This window comes from Anopheles funestus, chromosome 2RL (assembly GCF_943734845.2).
Source record: "Anopheles funestus chromosome 2RL, idAnoFuneDA-416_04, whole genome shotgun sequence".
NCBI lineage: Eukaryota > Metazoa > Arthropoda > Insecta > Diptera > Culicidae > Anopheles > Anopheles funestus.
In genome coordinates, this window is record NC_064598.1 from 11,614,573 (window position 1) to 11,633,168 (window position 18,596).

Genomic DNA, 18,596 nt, shown 5'->3' on the forward strand with positions numbered 1-18,596 from the left:
GTACATACAGTATTTTATAGAAACAATCTCGAGCCTTATTCAATGCGGTAATATTAGTGCCGTTATCAAATGATTTTATTGCTCCCAACTGTCAACATGAACTGTCAGTGCATTTGTCTATGAATTATGGACCAACCTTCTTGCAATGTACTTTTGATGTGATTCATTCATTGTTCTCAAAAAATGGCAACTTGCTAGAGATAGATTCGCGAAATTTCTGCTTCTATTTGCCTTTTCGCGGCGGAAAAGTTTGGCTATTTAATTTAATGGCTTTGTGGAATAGAAGCGAGTAAATCTGTTTTTCCTCGTTTGCTGTTTGGAATCGTCGCAGCTTGAGCAGCCTTGTTCTTTCTTTTCCCCTACGTGTGACAATTACGTTGTAGTGCATTGTTATTTGTTTTATCGTGTGCTGGAATTCGTCTCATGAGTAGGTAAGTTCGGAAAAAGTACATGTTTCGTGGTTGTCTTCATCTGGAGTACTATCATCATGCAAAAAGTAAAACAATTTTAGGCTGTGATCAATTGAATACAGGCATACTAATTGGTACTGTGGTAACACATCGCATCCCTCCGGATAGGCAGGCCACTGTTGTGTCATTGTAGTGGTGCGTTGCAGCACCTGTATGAAAATTACGTACCTTCGCTAAATTGCGGACGCAGGAGATTCAATAAGGAAGTGAAACGAACTCTGTCGATCAGCCGTCCTTCAAGGCTGCAGACTTCATACTTGTTTAACCGTTACATAGTGAGCATTGCTATCGCACAGAGAATTATCAGCGACAATGGTACGATAATACGTTGTTCCCATTTGTTGAGTTGCAATTGACCATTGGAAGCAAATAAGCGGTGCGGTGAAAACACACCACAAATCACTTCCATTAGCCTTAAGAAAGAGACCCAGAAAAAAGGGTCTACCTACACACAATCCTGAAGATCAGGATCCTTGAATCCATTTCGTATATCTAAAGATACAGTGAAAGTTACAAACATAGGCTTGGTTAACATAGGAACAGTTCCTTACATAGTTTGAAAAAAAAACCGTTCAATAATGTTTGAATGGTGCTTTGTAAAACGTTACTCGTCCGTGATGTCCCGCCGCAGGTGATGGCGATTTTATTCGCAAAAGCACACAAATTCAATAGCGGTAGTGGCGGAAATCGTTTCGCCAAACGGACATAAATTGAAAACGAAAGCCGATGAGCGAAACCACTTATTGCTTCGCTAAATACATCAATTGATTCCGTAGGGTCTCGCTGTAGCTGAATCGCTTGTACAATGCAAATGTTCATGAAGCAGCAACAATTAGGCCTGTTTGCACCTATGCGTAAAAGAGCTTGAGAAAAAATGCAGCAAGCAAAAAATAAACTGATGGTATCGTTTGTGATACTGGCCTCATAACGGTCTCTAATTGTCTGAGAGCCCTGGAATTGTAATCATGTGATATGTGTTCGATCAGACAGTGAATTCACGCATGCCCGAGCTGCTGGATTGACAAGTGCAATTCGATTTACCCACGACTTAAACTTATCATTCGTCACAAAATACAATTCCTTTCCGATTAGAGCTTGCTTTCGAGTGTAGCAAGTAGGCGGTTGACTGTCGTCATTGTCGGTTGTTTTATCAAAACGACAGCTAATTAGGATTGTTCAGCGGATGTACGAAGCTGTGTCATATCGAGTGCGCAACTACCATAATTTTCTTATCAAATAGTTGGCGGCGCCACGAGTAGAGCTACATACGCGCAACGGTTGCTAGATCTGTTTCAATCTGTTTTAGCTGGTTCAAAAGCTATGCTATGCAATGATTGAACTAAGGAGGCCTTACAAATGTGCATTATGCATTTTTTGTTGTTGTAACGTACATTTGTTGTTTTCGAAGACCACCGACTTTCAGCGAACTATTGAAGGTAGAGTAAATATTAATAATATTAAACTATCGAACAATGATTAACAGCGAATGAATTAACTATCAGTCAATGTTTTTTTGTTCGCCCCGTGCCACGCATTGCTAATTCGTACGGCAACACTTGTCGAGCTTCAAGCGCATGAAACGTGAAAGATTCGAGTGAAAACACGTTTGTAAACCTGCGCCTCAGTTTTGAGCCATGTTGGATATGCTAGTGGAAGAAAAAGAAAACATGTTTACGACAACATTTGATGGAAGCGCATTTTTCGCATCTATGTGTGTCCTCGATGAATGATAATGGCATCGAAGAACTGAACTGAATCAAGCGGGAGAGGAAACTTCGCTTGACTGTAGAACGACTAGACACGGTTTCACGTAATAGCGCTTGCAGTTTGGAGCATATAAACATGTACGTAACAACAGTAGGCAATGAATGTTGGGCGTCCACTATTGGCAACGATGGATGTAGGACATTGAAACGATCTCGCAAATACTTTTTTCTTCATAAAATCAAAAATCTTCTTTTAAAAAAATCCGCTACTCTCAGCTGGAGTCACACAAACGCTGCAGTAGTATGTAGCAAATAGTAAAAATTACTTAACATCAATCTAATCCGCAGGTAAAACACCGGGACGCTACTTGTTTGGTGTGTGAAACAATTGGCAGTAAACACGTTCTAGGTGAAGAAAACATACGCATCATGTGCACACACTTTGATCAGCAACCAAAGTGGAAATCAGCAACAGAGCGCACCCAGTTCACAGATGCTGGTGATTGAACCCGTCGTGCGGTTTGTTCCCCAAACCGTTTACCATGCTGATTTCGGGTTGTTGTTTTTCGCCATTTTCTGTTTTTACGATGATGTGGTGCTGTAGTCGCTGCTATAATTATAAATATATTTGTTTTTCGTTTTTATCCCGTGGCGGTGTTGTTTTACCGCCCGATTTCCCGGACTATATAAACCGAGAATGTAAATCCTATGAAACCTAGCAGTTTCCCTTCAGAGTTTACTGAGCAGTGCAAGAAAGAGGTCGTTTGTTTGTGATTTTTTTTAAATTAATTTCGCACGAACAATTGTGTTGTTTTGTGTCACGCCAAATAACAGTGCGTAGTGTTTATATGTGTGTGCAACCCTAACAAAGTTGGCCGTGAAGCGACTGAAAGTTTCGGAATTAAAATTTTGCGTCTTTAGGTAGCAATAGTTTCAAAATGTGTGATATTCTAGCAGCGATATCCTACAGTTATGGTTACAATGAGCGTCCCAGAAAACGGGTTAAAATGTATGTACAGCAACAGATGACGTGATCATGACACCAAAGTCCACTTATTACCCATGTTCGAGAGTTACAATGTCTGCGATCTGTAAATCAAACTCTAATGCCGTTCGAACTGATGTTTGTTTCTTTACAGAAATATGACCATCCCATCGAGACCAGCACCGCCACCACCGCAGCGTAATACGACCGCACCTTTGCGCTACACACCCACGACAGATTGGGACTTTTGTGCGTTCGATTCCAGCAGCACGTCAAGCCAACCCGCCACCGGAAATGGGCATCATCAGCAGCAGAGTGTCAAAGCGAAAAAGCCACCACCGCCCAGGCCTCCACCGCCAAAACTGCTCGCTGCTCCAACGGCACCGCTTAAGAAACCGAACCAACCGCAATCGATAAACATTTTGTCCAGTTTGTTTGGCCATAAACGCGGTTCGAATGGAGCGACCACAAGCAAACCAAACACCGGCAGTGCTAGTTCGCACCCGAAGCACAACTTTGCTTCCGGTCCTGTGAAATTGCTTCCGCCTCCATCGACGAAGCCTACCGCAGGAAAGGTTTCAAATTTCACGACTTTCACTGAACATCACAGCAGTACAAACTACGGTTCATTTGTCCAATCGTCCAGAAGCACAGGAGCTGGCTCAACCGCCGGTACAAGCACAGAGATGCAACTGATAAGCTTCGATTCACCGCCCAGTTCACCGACCTTTACCCAGAAATCCTGCAGCGATTGCATTAGCGTGGACAGTTTCAGCTCGGACTCGAACTACTCATCGCCCAACAATGGCAACATGTCACAGGCCGAAAGTGGCTTTGAGGATGATTTTGTCGCGTGTGCCAGCAGCAACAATCGGCACCACCAGGTTGGCTCTGGCGTACCGTGGGGTGATCTGGATCCGTTTGATGGTAGCCATGCTTCGGCTACACCATCGCCAGCCATTTACGGTACGATTCCGCTAGCATCGGCCCAGATTCGTGCACCGCTGATCAACAGCAAACTGCAGCAATCGGACTTCGTTGATCCACTGTGCAATGGACAGAGTGTTTTACCGAAGGTACCAATAATGTCAATGCCGACGATAATAAAACCTCCAACCAGCAGTAATCCAGAAAGCCAAAAATCCACTCCGTCTCATTCGGCGACAGTGCGAAACTTTAACGTGGCGCCTAAAATCAGCGCCCCAGCAGCACGTGCATACGATGCATCAGTGGAGGATGATTTCGCCCCGGATACGGGAGCTTTCGATTCGCTCACATCCCATCCAATGCCGAGTGTACCGCCACCACCACCGCCACCGCTCGCCGATGAGACGTACACGGAAGAACCGTACGGTATTGCACTATACGACTTCCAGGGTGAAGCGGATGAGGATTTGAGTTTTAAGGTAAACAAAATACTTTCGTCTTGCTACATACAAACACACACACTCACACACGACAGCCAAGTGTCGTTGACTGAGAAATGAGATCGGTCGTAGCAGGTGGCGCAAGGCTGCTAATAATAGAATGTCCTTATTGGTGTGCTACTACGGCGATACTACGTCGTACGGAGCGCAAGGTCACACAATTAAGCAAAATAGTCTCCGATTACAGTGTGTGTTCGTGTGTAATGCTTTTGTTTTTGTTTTTTTTGCGAGCAAATCGAAACGAGCGTGTTTTGATTCTAATGTTTACGCTTTTGTTTCTTCTGTGCCGCTTAGACAAATGAGAAGATTTATCTACTGAAGCGACTGAACGACGAATGGTATATGGGTCGCGACAAACGTGGCCTTGAAGGAATGTTCCCCGTAAACTACGTCGAGGTAAGGGTGCCACTAGCAGCTAGCAGTACGTCTGAGGAACAACCGCAGGTCAATGAAACTGTTGCTGCCGTGAAAGTGCGAGCACTGTACAATTTTAAGGCGGAAGCACCCGAAGATCTTTCTATAATGGTAAGTTTGCAAAGTAGGCGACGAATGTATGATTTGACGTTAAACATGTTACGTGTTGCGCATTGCAGGAGAACGATTACGTTGCCGTACTGTATCAAATAACACCGGATTGGCTGTACGGGGAGATCGATGGCCGGAGAGGTCAATTTCCAGCGAACTACATCGAGTATGTGCCACCGAAACTACCGCAGATGCCTACAGCAAGCAGCTAAGCACCAAATACAACTGAAGCAAGTATCGAATCTCGAGTATTTACATATCCTAGAAGCGCGTTTGGCCTTAGTACGGAGCAACATCGTGAATGCCGCAAACCTATTGCATCACAAAACACAAGAACCAGCCAGCCAGGGACTAAACCACGAATGGTTTGTCCTTTTTTAAAACACGTAAAGAAGCTGTGATTTTTTTTGTATGTAGCGTGCTTGTTTGTGTGGCTTCTTACAAGCGAAATGAAAACAAAAAACGTGGCTAAGCTCTTTGGTCTATAAGTGGTCATATGTGCGAGGACTGTGTGTGCGCGTATCCACGATAATCGCGCTTTTTTTTATAAGCCATCATTTATTAAGCGAATAAGTTGGTGATAATTAGGTAAGGAAGCAAGCCACACCACAGAACGAGGCTTCGTGTGCACGGCATGTGTGTTTGTGTGGTTCTAGCGCATATAGGGGAAAATTATGAAATTTGTTTGTAAAATGCTACTAACAATGTGTAAAGCATACCATTAAAGGAAAAGTCGAAAAAGCACCAAGGCTGAGTAGAAAAACAATTTACACGGGTGAGCCTCTGAAAAGATGATATTTAGCGTAGATCACCAGCAAAGCGAACATATACCTTGGTACGCGATGCTGCGCAATATTTCGTCCGTGGCCAAAGAGTTGATTGCACTGCATAGAGTGGGGCCTATTTGCGAGGAAGCTGTAGATGGTCCTTTTGTAGGAGAATATTTGTAATATAATTGTCCATCAAAAAGAAACGTTTAAGGAGATCTGAATAATCCTAGTTCCGCGAAGGAAAGTGGTAATTTAAAAAATAGGCACAACAACTCACAAACCAAGCGTGTGTGCATACTAATATGGTGTATGGTGTTTGGATGAGATCCACATTTACATATTACCGGACGTTTTCGTACCAACTGCATAAGACATGTGTTTGTATATACTTTAAAAATCGCTGCTAGGCGGTGTCCTGCCGTACAGCAACACTTCAGTGTGCGTCATTTGTGCGAGGAATTAGTTAATAAAACAAAAAACATTATAAACAAATATTATTTTGTCAGCGCGTTCGAAAAAGAACGTACTTTGTTCTATCCGAAACCGTCTCAGCATCCTGTTACGAGAGGCTACTGCTGTCGCTGATTAGAAAAGGACATGCGGTGTAGGACTACGGTTTCGGCGATTCAGATTCAGCGCAGATGAGACCTAGAATGCAATTGTCAAACGGATGATATCCAGCAGAGGCAGAAAATCAATAATCGGACTGTTTTGCAAATCGTCTCGCAGCATCCAACCTGAAACGCAACAAATAGCTTGCATTAAACGTGTTTACATTTATCAAGAAGGAGGACAACCGTTGAAACAGCAATCGCAACCAGTATAGTCAGAACAACAGAAGCACCAGAATGTCGGCGTCAAAATCAAACAGCTCCAAAACCAGCATTCGAGATGGTAATTCTATCAGTCAATTTACTGGACCAATTGTTTAAGTGCAAAAAATACCTATCTTTTGCAGAGGATCTTTCATCGGAATCGGTTGAAGTCCTGCGGGAACGGTTGAATACCATGAAGCGACTCATTGCCGAGCGGCAGAATAGCACAAGTGGTTCATCAGAGCTGTGGAATCCACACACCCGGGCGTCTAGCTGCAGCGGCATTATCGATGGAAATTTTTTGAGCGTAGCATTCGGTGGAGCGCTGATAGTGATCCTTTCTGTGTCCGTTTATGCATTTTACAATCTGTACCATGCGGTGCTTAAGAAATTTCCCTCACAACATACGGAACTGTAAATTGGCTGCAAATGTTTCAATTACTGCATGAATATAAACGTTGGAAATAAAATAGATGTACCATTTTTGCCCGTACACCGCAGCAGCATAATTCCAATGCCAAAAAAAAAACATTTAGCGCATCCAAATGGCGGAATAGGGAAAAAGAGGGGGACTAACGATATGTTGGACATTTGTACTGCTTCGCGAATATGTATGTTGCCATGGTAGCATGTTTTTCGGAGCAATATATTGCAATGCCGTTCGTGCACGTGTACCACCACCTTAAGCGGACTCTTGCATCCGTGGCTTTAAACACATAGTAAATCGAAGAAAAATTGTCAAAACAATCAAACAAATGCACGTGTGTTGTTCAATCGGGTTGTGGCTGCCGGTGCACATTCAGTTTTGTAAATAATCGCCCGAGAAAGTGTATAAAGTTTTTCTCATGGGGTTAACAAAGCAGTATCTGGCATATAAGCCGGTATCGAGCTTCAACATAATCGCTAGCGGTCGTGCCAACATTTCGTTCGTCACGATTAACCATGTCGTCGGCCGGTATGTGGTTGTGGCTGCCGCAGAGAAGGTTCTTGTATGGGACATGAGGTAGGTTACCACAGGAGACCCGCGAAAATAATACATTAACTGATTCGCTTTTTTGTAGGATTGGCGAGAAGGTAGTTGAATTTGTTCGCGACAAACAGGAGGTAACCTTCTTGCGCACCACCCCTGACAATAAGCTGCTTGCGGTGGGTTATTCCGACGGATTGGTGGAACTGTTCAGCTTCGAAAGTAAGCAGTCCGTATGCAGCTTTGCTTCGCATCGTTCAGCCGTTAGTGCGCTGAATTTCGACCTGCTTGGATTAAAGCTTGTATCCGGAGGGCTGGACAACGATCTGGTGGTATCGGACGTAGTGAGCCAAACGGGAAAATGTCGACTCACCGGCCATACCGCCCCAATAACGCAAGCCTGTTTCATGCAACGCTTTCAAGACGTAGTCGTGTCCAGCTCGAAAGACACGCAGATAAAATTTTGGAACATAGAAACGCAATGTTGCTTCAAAACGATTGTCGATCATCGCACCGAGGTGTGGGATATTGTTCTGATGCGAAACGACGATTTTCTCGTGTGTGCTACGGCTGATACGCAGCTTTCTGTGTACAAAATATCTCCCATCACCGATGAACCGTCGTCAAGTGCGGCGGTAGTGCAAAGCCCCGAAGAAGAAAGTACCGTCAGTCCGTTCCGATGCACCGCTGCTGGAAGCATACAACGGGCCGGACACGGGCGCACAATTAACCTCGTAGCCGACGTCAATGGTCAGGTGCTCGGATGCCACGGTACGGACAGGAAGATTGAACTGTTCTACTTTTGTTCCGAGGACGAGTCCGTGAAGAAGCTGGCGAAGCGTTTAAAAAAACTAAACACAAACAAAACAAAAACGATAGAGAATGGACAGGATGGGCATGATGAACGGGAAGCCAATGTACGGCAGCTGGCACTCACCGATGAAGTGAAGCGCCTTACAACGATAGCCACCCCGGAAAAGGTGAAATCGTTCGATCTGCTGCTTGGTAGCCGGAATGAGCTTCGCATCTGTTGTACGTTTTTGAAAAACTTTGTCCAACTGTTTTCGCTCGATATGGACGCTAAAAATGCCGAACCGGAAACGCTGTACGCGTTGCAAAAGCAAGGCCACCCGTCCGAAGCACGCACCGTTACATTCAGCTCCGACAATCTTGCGATTGCGTCTGGCAGTGCGGAATCGCTCAAGCTGTGGAGTCGCGCTTCCCAGGGCGTTCTACGAACGGTCGACACGGATGGGTACGTAGTGAGCACGTGCTTTGTGCCGGGTGATCGACACGTGCTGGTGGGTTTAAAATCTGGCGAGCTACTCGTGGTGGATGTGGTTCCCGGCGAAATTATCGAGCGTATCGAAGCACACGAGAAGGAACTGTGGAGCATCATACTAACGCCGGACAAACACGGATGTGTTAGCGGGGGCGGTGATACGACGGTGAAATTCTGGTCCTTCGAGCTTATCGGTCACAGTGACGGATCGGACCAGAAGGTCCTTTCGCTGTTGCACAAAAATACGCTAAAGTTGGAGGAAACGGTACTATGCGTACGGATTTCCCAGAATGGCAAGTACATTGCGGTTGCCCTGCTCGATAATACGGTGAAAATTTTCTTCCTGGACAGTCTTAAATTCTACCTTTCGCTTTACGGCCACAAGCTGCCCGTTATCGCGATGGACATTTCGTACGATTCGACCCTTATCATAACGGGTTCTGGCGATCGTACGATTAAAATTTGGGGCATGGATTTTGGCGATTGCCATCGATCACTCCTCGCGCACGATAATACCGTGACGGCGATTCAGTTCATTCCCAACACGCACATGTTCTTCTCCTGTGCCAAGGATGGAAAACTGAAGCAGTGGGATGCGGACAGCTTTCAGAAGATCATCACCCTACCCGGTCACTTGGGGGAAGCGCACGCGCTAGCGATCAGCCCGAATGGCAAGTACATCGTTAGCTGTGGTTCGGATCGAACCCTGCGATTGTTCCATCGCACGGAGGAGCCACTCGTTTTGCAGGACGTACAGGAAGAAGAGCGCGAGGAGCTAGAAAATGCAACGCTTGCCACGGGCGAAGAATCCACAGTGCCCGGGCTGCCCGGTCTTAGGCTTCCGTCGAAGAAAACCATCGGCTCGGAGAAGGGCGCAGAAAGTATACTCGAGTGTCTGGAGGTTAGCAAAGAGTACGAGGACGAAGGCGGCAAAGGTCCGTTGCCTCCGCTAATGTTCGCCTACTCGGCTACCAACACCGACGAGTTTCTGCTCACTGTGCTTTCCCGCATCCGGGCGAGCGATCTCGAAGAGTCACTGCTTCTGCTGCCGTTCAGTGCCGTGTGTGTGCTGCTCGAAAAAGTACCAAAGCTTACCGTTGCCCGGCAGGATTACACGGAGCTGATCTGTAAGGTAGTGCTGTTTCTGTTCCGCGTGCACCAGAAACCGATCGTGAGCAATCAGGTGTTGCTTCCGGTGATACAGAAGATCGTTCCAACGCTACAGGCGGCGGTCAGCGAGTTGCGAGACATGGTTGGAACGAACCTTCATGCAGGCCAGATGTTGCAGCGCGAGCTGGAGGAAAATGACGGTTGTGTGCTGTTCCGGGATGCAACGAAACAGCGCATCCAGCGCGATCGCCGCCGGAAGCGACGAGAAGCTTCTAAGCGAAAGTTAATGCAGATCGTTAAGTAGTCCACCAGCGGGTGTCATTTCCCAAGGTTCAATAAATGTACGCATGCTCTTTACAGCAATAGTTACCGTCTGTTTCTTCTATATTTCATCGACACATTCTATCGCCTCCGCCGGTCTCGATCGTAATCACGCTCACGGTCATGGCCGCGAGATCTTTCCTCATGTTCGCGATCCCGGTCTCGGTCCCGCTCTCTGCGTCGTTCACGTTCTCGCTCCTCCTGACGTTCGTGGCGCCGGTGTCTTTCGCGCTCCCTGTCCCGAAGTTCACGCTCCTTAAGCCGGTCGCGTTCACCATACGGACTAGAAGCAAATGATGCGAGAATTAATGGAAATATTTACTGAATATAATAAGCAACTAACGAAACCATCCTGCTTTCTCGCTTCGGTAGGGTTGTTAGGCAGAGATGGAAAGCATGTTGGTCAAAACTTACTCTCGACGATCGCGACGATCCACCTCCCTGTGCCGGTCTCGATCGCGATCCCAATCCCTTTCCCGATCGCGTTCTCGTTCCCGATCTTTGTCTCGATCGTTTTCACGATCACGATAATTACCGGTATCGTAGTTACGATACCGTTCGAGCGGTTGACGCTCGCGAGAAACGGAGCGCTCTATCCGTTTGTTGCCACCTGCAAAAGATTGTGAAAACAAATTACAATTAAACTCTGAGCTCTACGCTCTAATGAGGTGAGTGAGTTCGACCGATTTACCCTTAGCTTTGGACACTTCAATCTTTTTCTCCTTGATCGGCTGTAGCGCAGGTGTCTCCTCTACCGCTTCATCTTCGCTGGGCATCTCCTCATCCAGATCATCCTCCAGCGCGGATACTTTCGGCTCCAGCTCATTATTTTCCTCCAGGACGTGACGCTTTTGAATGCGTGGTAAAATGATATCGCACACACGTTCGTCTCTCAACAGCTCATCGATAAATTCGTCCATGTGGACCAGCTCGTACGCACCCATCCGGTTCTGTTTTCGCAACTTTCGATTGTCGTTATAGAGCGGTTCCAGGTACTTGTAGCAGTCAAGCGAGGATCCCGTGAGTCGCAAATAGAATGCACCCAGCGCGCGGACATATTTAAACTCTTCGTTCTTAATAAACTCCACCACTATGTCCTTTTCTGGCTGGATTTGAAGCATCTTTAGCGTCAGACACAGGAATGGCGTTGGCTTAATGTTGCCTCCGAACACACCGCCGACAAACCGTAGCTCCATGGCTTTGTCCACTAGCAGTTCTGCGGTCAGTGCAAAACATTGCTCCTTCCAGTATTTGGAATCGTATATACGGGAGCGTATAATCTTCTCGATCAAATATTGCGGATTCGTGCCATGAACGTTCTTTGCATCCTTTACAGTACGATTGGCCATGATACAAGCCGGAACCGCTTACCGTTGTATCTGTGGGAAAATGCTCGCTACCTGAGTTTTAGGCGAATATTTTGCGTTGAATCAATTCACCGTTAGTAGAACCATTCACTGCCAGTGTTCGGTAAACTGCCATGAATAGTTTTCATTCACAAATGTTTGCGAGCTATCTATTTAACAAAGTTGTTTATGCCCTCCACCGGAAAAAACTAGCGAAGGTGTCCCGTATAGCAAAATATGGGCATTTAAACTACTTGACGCGAAGCCACTGCTCGAATCGGAAAACCCTATGTGCCTCTCGCGCGCCCGTATTCAAAAACGTATCGCGACCTCTCGTTCTGTTTTTGATTTTTTGAGCTTTTACATGATTTTTAAGTAGGCGGGGCTGTAGCACCGCTCTACAATTATAGTGTAAGACGTGTAACAGTGTGTGTCATGTCGCATGCTTCGCTGCATGGCAAACACGACGACACACGAACAACACCGAAGAGGACGACAAAAACACGATCCTTCACTGCACACTGGATTAGGGTGCGCGTACGATGCGGCAAACAGCGCAAGAAGAAAAAACGATCCTTCACTGCACACAGGATTACAGTGTGCGCACGGCGAATGACGCAGCACAAAAGAAGCACAAAAGGAAGACGAAAACACTATCCTGTACCAACGCGTACAATATGTTTGACACTATTTGTCACCAAAATACACGCATAAACATTCACACACCAAACACAGCACCAACAGAATTCATAGTCGTGAAAAAAGGGGAAGAAGTTTCCACAACATGCACCGAAAGTTTTTTCCCTCACTACATTTCAATGCGCTTGCCGAAGCAAGCACGGAGTGTAGGGAAAAAACTAACACCACACGTTAATGGCATAAAAAGGCACATCAACTCTACATAAATCACAATACTGGTCAGCATATTGCACTGCACAAAGCAATCGCGCATACTTGCAAACTTCCGCGCATCATTCACGCACAAACAAATATAAAATTTGCTAAGTCCCACAACACGTCCACCCTGGACTTAGCGCACAGCAAACTGAGCTCGTCACAGTGTGGGATGAACGCTAGAGTAAGGACGCAGGATAACAATGTAGGTCAGAACGAGATGGAAACAATTCTAGCTTCAACAAACTCTGTCGGCTCACACACACAATCAAGGGTTTCATGCTTTTTTTCGGGTTTCGCCGTCGTTTTCCATGTTCTTCTTGATCTTTTACCGTAATTTTCTCAAATTTGAGAGAATTTTACCGTCATTCTCTCAAATTTGAGGTCTCTTTGTCTGTCGGGGTGTTTATAAATGTGCACACACTGTGTCTGCACGGTCATCGACGTTGAAATAAATGCTGTACCTTCCATGACAGCAGCACTTTTAAACCTCAAGCAATGTATACACGGTTCACTGTACGTACAATTATACAAATTTAGTTGTTTTTGAATGGGTTTCTAATTCAAGATTTAAAAAAAAATGCAACAAATAGTTGTCATTTTGTGTAAATTTATTTGAAAAAGGGATTGATTTATAATTTAATAAATTCGTACTTCCAAACCATGCTCATTGCACCATGCATTCAAGCATCCAACATGGTGCTATACACTTTTGTCAGTTTAACAAAACAAACACAAAAAAACATATGCAGCGAAAGAATTAAAAATACTTTCACAGAAACGTAAATAAAAACGCAACGCAAGAAATAACTTTGCAAGTTACAGAGTTTCATTAGTTAATAGAAATTGATTTCATTTGTTTCCTAGTGCGTTGTCTTTTTTGACTTCAACAAGAAGCAATAAAAGAAGCAAGTGCAAAAGCAAAAGAGAGAGAGAGCGCACACACGAGGGAAACTATCTGCAGCAAGAGTTTGTTATTGTTCGGATGCTTGAACAGTTTTCTACAAAAAATCCAACTTGTTTCTAATTTTACACTACCGATGGACATGGAAACGGAATGCTAAACCACACAGCGAAACAGAATCAGAAGCAACATGAATCTGCAATCTTTGTTTCAAGATTTTAATCCCAGGTAAGGTGCACATAAGGTGAACATTTGCCAACACACTTGCCACTAGGGACATTGTTAATAAAATGAATCGTTTTTTATCTTTCTTTTTTATGTGTGCAGTAAATTTGTAGTCCATTGCTGTCTGTTCACTTTCACTATATTGTTCTGTCTCCGATTGGACGGATTCATCGGTGAGTATGGGTTCGGTAGATGTGGGCTAGCAATCCTACAAACATTCTTTATTAGCGCCACCAAACTCCGCTCACTGTGCCATCCGTTTGTCCTTACAGATTGGCCCTACTGGGTCGTGTTTGTGCCGCTATGGGTATGGAAATCGATTGCAACGCTTGGCGCTATAGTGGGTGCCGTTGTTTGGTGTCGCCATCCACACTACAGGTAAGCCTGTCAGGACTACGAGTGTCCTTGAGCTGACGGAGCAGTGTTGGCATGCGAATCAAACGCTTTTTGACCTCTCATCGCAACTTTCCTTTCCAGAGTCGAAGGTGATTCGTATTCACACTTCAAAGCAATGTTAATATCGCTTTCCTTGCATTTGATATTGCTAATGTTTGAGTTGCTTGCCTGCGATCGGCTTACCTCCGGACGGCACCTCTGGGTGCTGGTATTCATCCCACTGATATTCGGTAGTGCGGCCAGCGTTGGCGCTTGTGTGTGGGCCGTGAAACACGATCGCTCGTTCGAGCTCGAGCTGTTTTGTGCCGTCAATGCGCTGCAGTTCGTGTTCCTACCCCTCAAGCTGGATGGGCTCGTGTCGTGGAGCTGGGAAGTGGTGTTCGTGCCCCTATGGATTGTGCTCTGCCTTAGCTTGGTGGCTGTGCTGTACAGCATCATATTTAGCGTCATTTTGTTACGCACGCCGGAGGTTTCGGCCCAGCAGAAGAAATCTGCGTTCTATTCCGCCATCGGGAACTGTGCCACCGTTATTCCAGTGCTAGTGTTTCAGGTGCTGCTTGCCGATAAGTTGGACGAAGATTTGAACTGGCCATACATAGCCGTGGCTGGTCCGCTTTTGGTTGCTTTGTTCACACTGATACTACTCAGTTTCAATGCCAAAGGAGGGAACAAATGTAAGTGGAATACATTTTAATCTCAATTCAACATCACCAACAATACTGGATATGAAATGCATTTTCCTTTTTCCTCCTCAGGGTGGTTTGGTATACGGAAAAACTTTAGTCAGTTCCTGCTCGGTGTGCTTCCATGTCTACAGGAGTACGGAAACATATCATATCACACGGACAGCGGTCAAACTGTGCCACTAGATAGCGCCAACGTACAGATGGACGATTTCGAAAAGTACGACAAAAAGAGTAAAAAGGCACTCACGAAAAAGAATGATCATCTAAAGCCCGTAGTACCAATCGTTAGTATAGAGCTACCAGATTAAATAGTTTAAACATAGAAGAGGAGAAAAAAAATTAGCTAAATTGAGGCCACTTTAAATGGCTTTCTTGTTTGCGTTTCGTACAGATTCGGTTAGATTATTTGAGCATAACGTGTCATGTCTGGGAGTAGTTAAAATCGACTAAAAAGGGTTCCCTACCATTGCACTCTAAATGCATATTTATCGATAATAGTAGGAACTTGTAGATGGCGTATTTCGGAGAAGGTGCGCTAAAAATCTCTCCGCTCGACGCGTTTACAAGGAGGGAAGATGACAATATTTAAATTATAGAGAAATGCGATAGATAGTACTATAGAACGGTACAATATGCAATGCCCGACATTATTGTGAAGTAGGAAGGAAAATGTTTTAGCATAGTTTTGCCAACATCGTTAAGTGCGTACCGGTGGGTCGTCTGCTTACAGCATCGTACAGCTGCATGAAAGCTTTTGTAGGACAAATTATCGTAATTTTTATTCTCCTTCGATCTGGAATGTACGAAGCTTTTGTGTGGCTTGTGTGTAGAGGAGGTTCAGATTCTATTGTAAATATTGATAGTAGCAAATATCGTTGTAACACAAAAAAAAACATATGAAAAAAGCTACAACTTGTTTGTTCATTGTTGTCTACTATATTACTTACCATTTCATTGTTTTTCGTACAGTGAGTAGTTCTCTTGTTTATGTTCTAAATTTGGCTCCCACTGTTTCGGCTCGCTCTGTTGACAAATGGGAACTCTCAAACCGTCGATATAAACGCGTACATCAGTTTTGGGGGAAGCTTTGTTTTTACGTGTGTGTATTTTGTTTGCCACTGCATTTGCTGCATTTTTTATCCGCAACAGATTGCCGCCGTGACCCGAAAGTGCCAACGAAAAATCAATTACCGCTGTGGCGCAAAACTACCAGAGTGTGTGCAGTAGTAGTTTTCCCGAAAGCGGCTATACCGGAGTTACATAAAAGACCGCATTCGATCGATAACGGTGGTCCTAGGTTGCTGTGCTACCAGAACCAGCACTAGCACGTACAGTGTCGCAGAACACACTGTTGGGTCAGAGCGTGCAGCGGCTTCGTTTGCTGCTGGTGCTGGTGACCCACAGCGACCAGTTAGTTTGATGTGCTGAAATAGAAACGGTAATCTGGTTTCCATTCCAGCGACATTGCGGGCGAGTGTTTTTGCGCTGTTCAAAATGGGCTGGAGGTGCTGCTGCGTTCCGTTTTTTCTTCGTGCCGGATAAGGAACCGCGGAAAGCCATAGATGAGCATCGATCGTATCAATGAGACAACCGTAAAGACAACGCATCGCTACCATACTCATAGTAATCATCGCAGCAGCACGCTTCTCGTAGAACAATTAGTGCAAACAACGCCGCAATTCACCGCCTGCTACACGAACAAACTTTCAAACGCAGCCTTAGCTACAGCATCCGAAGAAGAGCTAAACGCTACAGTGTACGAATGCACGGACACGGCGGAAGCAAGTCATGAGCTGCTGGATTATTATCTCAACGATTCAATCGGCCCATCATCAACCGCAAAGGACACCACATTCGACCGCTTAGACTTAAAGCTCAATACGTTAGACTTTAGTCTAACGAGGCGTCTGCTTAGTGCCGTTTTCTTTCTGCTAATCATCTACGCTTGGAAGCAATACATCGACGACGAGGAAGAATCCGACACCATCTACATCTGATCCGGCTTATCCGCTAGTAGCATTCAGAGCAGAGAAAGTTCCGCGCACGGGGCTTGGAAGGGAGGTGATTATGGGTACTAAGAAGGTGTCATACTTCTTTAACCCGGACGTAGGCAATTTTCACTATGGACCAGGACATCCCATGAAACCGCATCGGCTTTCGGTCATCCATCATCTGGTGATGAACTATGGATTGCATAAAAAAATGCAAATCTATCGACCATACAAGTAAGCAGTAGTTTAACCAACGTTACCGACCGTCAGTTGCGGTGCGATAAAACATTAACTATTCCTGTTTATGTTTTGTATTCTTTTTTTTTCTTCGATGTTTTTTTTCCTCTATACAGAGCAAGTGCGCATGATATGTGCCGGTTTCACAGTGATGAATACATCGAGTTCCTCCAGCGCGTTACACCGCAAAACATTCAGGGCTACACCAAGTGTCTTTCCGTGTTCAACGTTGGCGACGATTGTCCAGTGTTTGATGGGCTGTTCGAGTTTTGCGCCATGTATACCGGTGCTTCCTTGGAGGGTGCCCAAAAGCTGAACCACAATCACAGTGATATTTGCATCAACTGGTCGGGCGGTTTGCACCACGCGAAAAAGTTCGAAGCATCCGGCTTTTGCTACGTAAATGACATTGTGATAGGTATTCTAGAGCTGCTGAAGTATCACCCGCGCGTCCTGTACATTGATATTGATGTTCACCATGGTGATGGGGTGCAGGAAGCATTCTATCTGACCGATCGCGTCATGACGGTGTCGTTCCACAAGTACGGCAACTACTTCTTTCCCGGCACGGGCGATATGTACGAAATTGGTGCTGAATCGGGTCGGTATTATTCTGTGAACGTTCCACTGAAGGAAGGCATCGACGATCAAAGCTACGTGCAAGTGTTTAAACCGGTCATTTCGGCTGTCATGGAGTTTTATCAGCCTACTGCGATCGTGCTACAGTGTGGTGCAGATTCGCTGGCTGGCGATCGGTTGGGTTGCTTCTCGCTCAGCACGAAGGGCCACGGCGAGTGCGTGAAGTTCGTCAAGGATCTGAATGTGCCGACATTGGTCGTTGGTGGCGGAGGGTACACGCTGCGTAACGTAGCACGGTGCTGGACGTACGAAACGTCACTACTCATCGATGAAACCATCTCGAACGAGCTGCCAATGAACGATTATCTGGAGTTTTTCGCACCCGACTTTACGCTACATCCCGACATACCGAGCAGACAGGACAATGCGAACAGCAAGCAATATCTGGAAGCGATCACGCGGCATGTTTACGATAATCTGAAGATGTGCCAGCATGCGCCCAGTGTGCAGATGTTCGACATACCCGAGGACGCACTGCCGGAGGAGCTGAAGGCGGTGAAGACGGAGGAACCGAACCCGGATGTGCGTATATCGCAGGAGGACGAAGACCGGCTGGTGGAGCCTAAAAACGAGTTCTATGACGGTGATAACGACAACGAGAAGAGTGAAAATGAGCCCTAGCTTGTAGGTATAGTGTAGCGTGTAAGATGTGTTTGTTTTGTAAGAAACGAGAAACGATTGTGCTTCAGAGCAGGATCGACCTTTCGGGATATCTTTTCGAAAAATCTCTTCCATGCGCAGTGTGTAGTGTCTTGGACTGCACAATTACAGCTATAGTAAGAAGACTGCTTCTTCCACGGAAACAGCCGGTGGGGCTACTACTTTTACTTTCTAGGATGCGATTAGCAATAAAACAAAAATTCAAAATCTTATGGGAACCCGCTTCTCATTCTGGCTTTC

General features: G+C 45.5%; 6 protein-coding genes across 7 annotated transcripts; 5 read left to right on the forward strand and 1 right to left on the reverse strand.

Moving 5' to 3' along the window:
• The first annotated feature begins 143 nt into the window (after positions 1 to 143).
• On the forward strand, positions 144 to 6,375 carry LOC125765927 (uncharacterized). Of its 2 annotated transcripts, none has more exons than XM_049431462.1 (4): positions 144 to 431; positions 3,316 to 4,567; positions 4,883 to 5,113; positions 5,182 to 6,375. In XM_049431462.1, the coding sequence occupies exons 1-4, from the start codon at positions 424 to 426 to the stop codon at positions 5,323 to 5,325; spliced, it is 1,635 nt and encodes a 544-aa protein (XP_049287419.1). In that variant the 5' UTR covers positions 144 to 423; the 3' UTR covers positions 5,326 to 6,375. The 2 variants fall into 2 exon arrangements, with proteins under 2 accessions (XP_049287419.1, XP_049287418.1); XM_049431461.1 differs by lacking the exon at positions 144 to 431 and adding an exon at positions 1,464 to 3,185.
• Positions 6,376 to 6,501: 126 nt separating this feature from the next.
• Positions 6,502 to 7,198, forward strand: LOC125765995 (uncharacterized). Its single transcript, XM_049431568.1, has 2 exons — positions 6,502 to 6,777; positions 6,842 to 7,198. Exons 1-2 carry the CDS (start codon positions 6,732 to 6,734, stop codon positions 7,114 to 7,116), a joined length of 321 nt encoding a protein of 106 aa, XP_049287525.1. The 5' UTR covers positions 6,502 to 6,731; the 3' UTR covers positions 7,117 to 7,198.
• A 106-nt stretch (positions 7,199 to 7,304) lies between these two features.
• Positions 7,305 to 10,435, forward strand: LOC125765908 (WD repeat-containing protein 3). The gene is made up of 2 exons (XM_049431432.1): positions 7,305 to 7,701; positions 7,760 to 10,435. Exons 1-2 carry the CDS (start codon positions 7,544 to 7,546, stop codon positions 10,359 to 10,361), a joined length of 2,760 nt encoding a protein of 919 aa, XP_049287389.1. The 5' UTR covers positions 7,305 to 7,543; the 3' UTR covers positions 10,362 to 10,435.
• Positions 10,411 to 11,941, reverse strand: LOC125765967 (pre-mRNA-splicing factor 38). The gene is made up of 3 exons (XM_049431528.1): positions 11,070 to 11,941; positions 10,793 to 10,988; positions 10,411 to 10,661 (listed from the first exon to the last, which is right to left on the reverse strand). Exons 1-3 carry the CDS (start codon positions 11,725 to 11,727, stop codon positions 10,460 to 10,462), a joined length of 1,056 nt encoding a protein of 351 aa, XP_049287485.1. The 5' UTR covers positions 11,728 to 11,941; the 3' UTR covers positions 10,411 to 10,459.
• A 1,324-nt stretch (positions 11,942 to 13,265) lies between these two features.
• LOC125765969 (transmembrane protein 185B) lies at positions 13,266 to 15,741 on the forward strand. The gene is made up of 5 exons (XM_049431529.1): positions 13,266 to 13,750; positions 13,850 to 13,920; positions 14,020 to 14,125; positions 14,225 to 14,817; positions 14,899 to 15,741. Exons 1-5 carry the CDS (start codon positions 13,713 to 13,715, stop codon positions 15,135 to 15,137), a joined length of 1,047 nt encoding a protein of 348 aa, XP_049287486.1. The 5' UTR covers positions 13,266 to 13,712; the 3' UTR covers positions 15,138 to 15,741.
• A 1,155-nt stretch (positions 15,742 to 16,896) lies between these two features.
• LOC125765946 (histone deacetylase 3) lies at positions 16,897 to 18,568 on the forward strand. The gene is made up of 2 exons (XM_049431496.1): positions 16,897 to 17,054; positions 17,174 to 18,568. The coding sequence occupies exons 1-2, from the start codon at positions 16,897 to 16,899 to the stop codon at positions 18,315 to 18,317; spliced, it is 1,302 nt and encodes a 433-aa protein (XP_049287453.1). The 3' UTR covers positions 18,318 to 18,568.
• The last annotated feature ends 28 nt before the right edge of the window (positions 18,569 to 18,596 follow it).

Bases quoted from the DNA above. Each gene is read 5' to 3' on its own strand.
- LOC125765927 (XM_049431461.1), top strand. From the start codon at position 3,115: ATGTGTGATATTCTAGCAGCGATATCCTACAGTTATGGTTACAATGAG. The intron at 4,568-4,882 runs GTAAACAAAATA...TGTGCCGCTTAG, and splicing joins ATGAGGATTTGAGTTTTAAG to ACAAATGAGAAGATTTATCT. The intron at 5,114-5,181 runs GTAAGTTTGCAA...TGCGCATTGCAG, and splicing joins CCGAAGATCTTTCTATAATG to GAGAACGATTACGTTGCCGT.
- LOC125765995 (XM_049431568.1), top strand. From the start codon at position 6,732: ATGTCGGCGTCAAAATCAAACAGCTCCAAAACCAGCATTCGAGATG. The intron at 6,778-6,841 runs GTAATTCTATCA...TATCTTTTGCAG, and splicing joins CAAAACCAGCATTCGAGATG to AGGATCTTTCATCGGAATCG.
- LOC125765908 (XM_049431432.1), top strand. From the start codon at position 7,544: ATGGGGTTAACAAAGCAGTATCTGGCATATAAGCCGGTATCGAGCTTC. The intron at 7,702-7,759 runs GTAGGTTACCAC...GCTTTTTTGTAG, and splicing joins GTTCTTGTATGGGACATGAG to GATTGGCGAGAAGGTAGTTG.
- LOC125765967 (XM_049431528.1), bottom strand. From the start codon at position 11,727: ATGGCCAATCGTACTGTAAAGGATGCAAAGAACGTTCATGGCACGAAT. The intron at 10,989-11,069 runs GTAAATCGGTCG...AATCTTTTGCAG, and splicing joins TGAAGTGTCCAAAGCTAAGG to GTGGCAACAAACGGATAGAG. The intron at 10,662-10,792 runs GTAAGTTTTGAC...ATTTGCTTCTAG, and splicing joins GATCGTCGCGATCGTCGAGA to TCCGTATGGTGAACGCGACC.
- LOC125765969 (XM_049431529.1), top strand. From the start codon at position 13,713: ATGAATCTGCAATCTTTGTTTCAAGATTTTAATCCCAG. The intron at 13,921-14,019 runs GTGAGTATGGGT...TTGTCCTTACAG, and splicing joins CCGATTGGACGGATTCATCG to ATTGGCCCTACTGGGTCGTG. The intron at 14,126-14,224 runs GTAAGCCTGTCA...TTTCCTTTCCAG, and splicing joins TGTCGCCATCCACACTACAG to AGTCGAAGGTGATTCGTATT.
- LOC125765946 (XM_049431496.1), top strand. From the start codon at position 16,897: ATGGGTACTAAGAAGGTGTCATACTTCTTTAACCCGGACGTAGGCAAT. The intron at 17,055-17,173 runs GTAAGCAGTAGT...TCCTCTATACAG, and splicing joins CAAATCTATCGACCATACAA to AGCAAGTGCGCATGATATGT.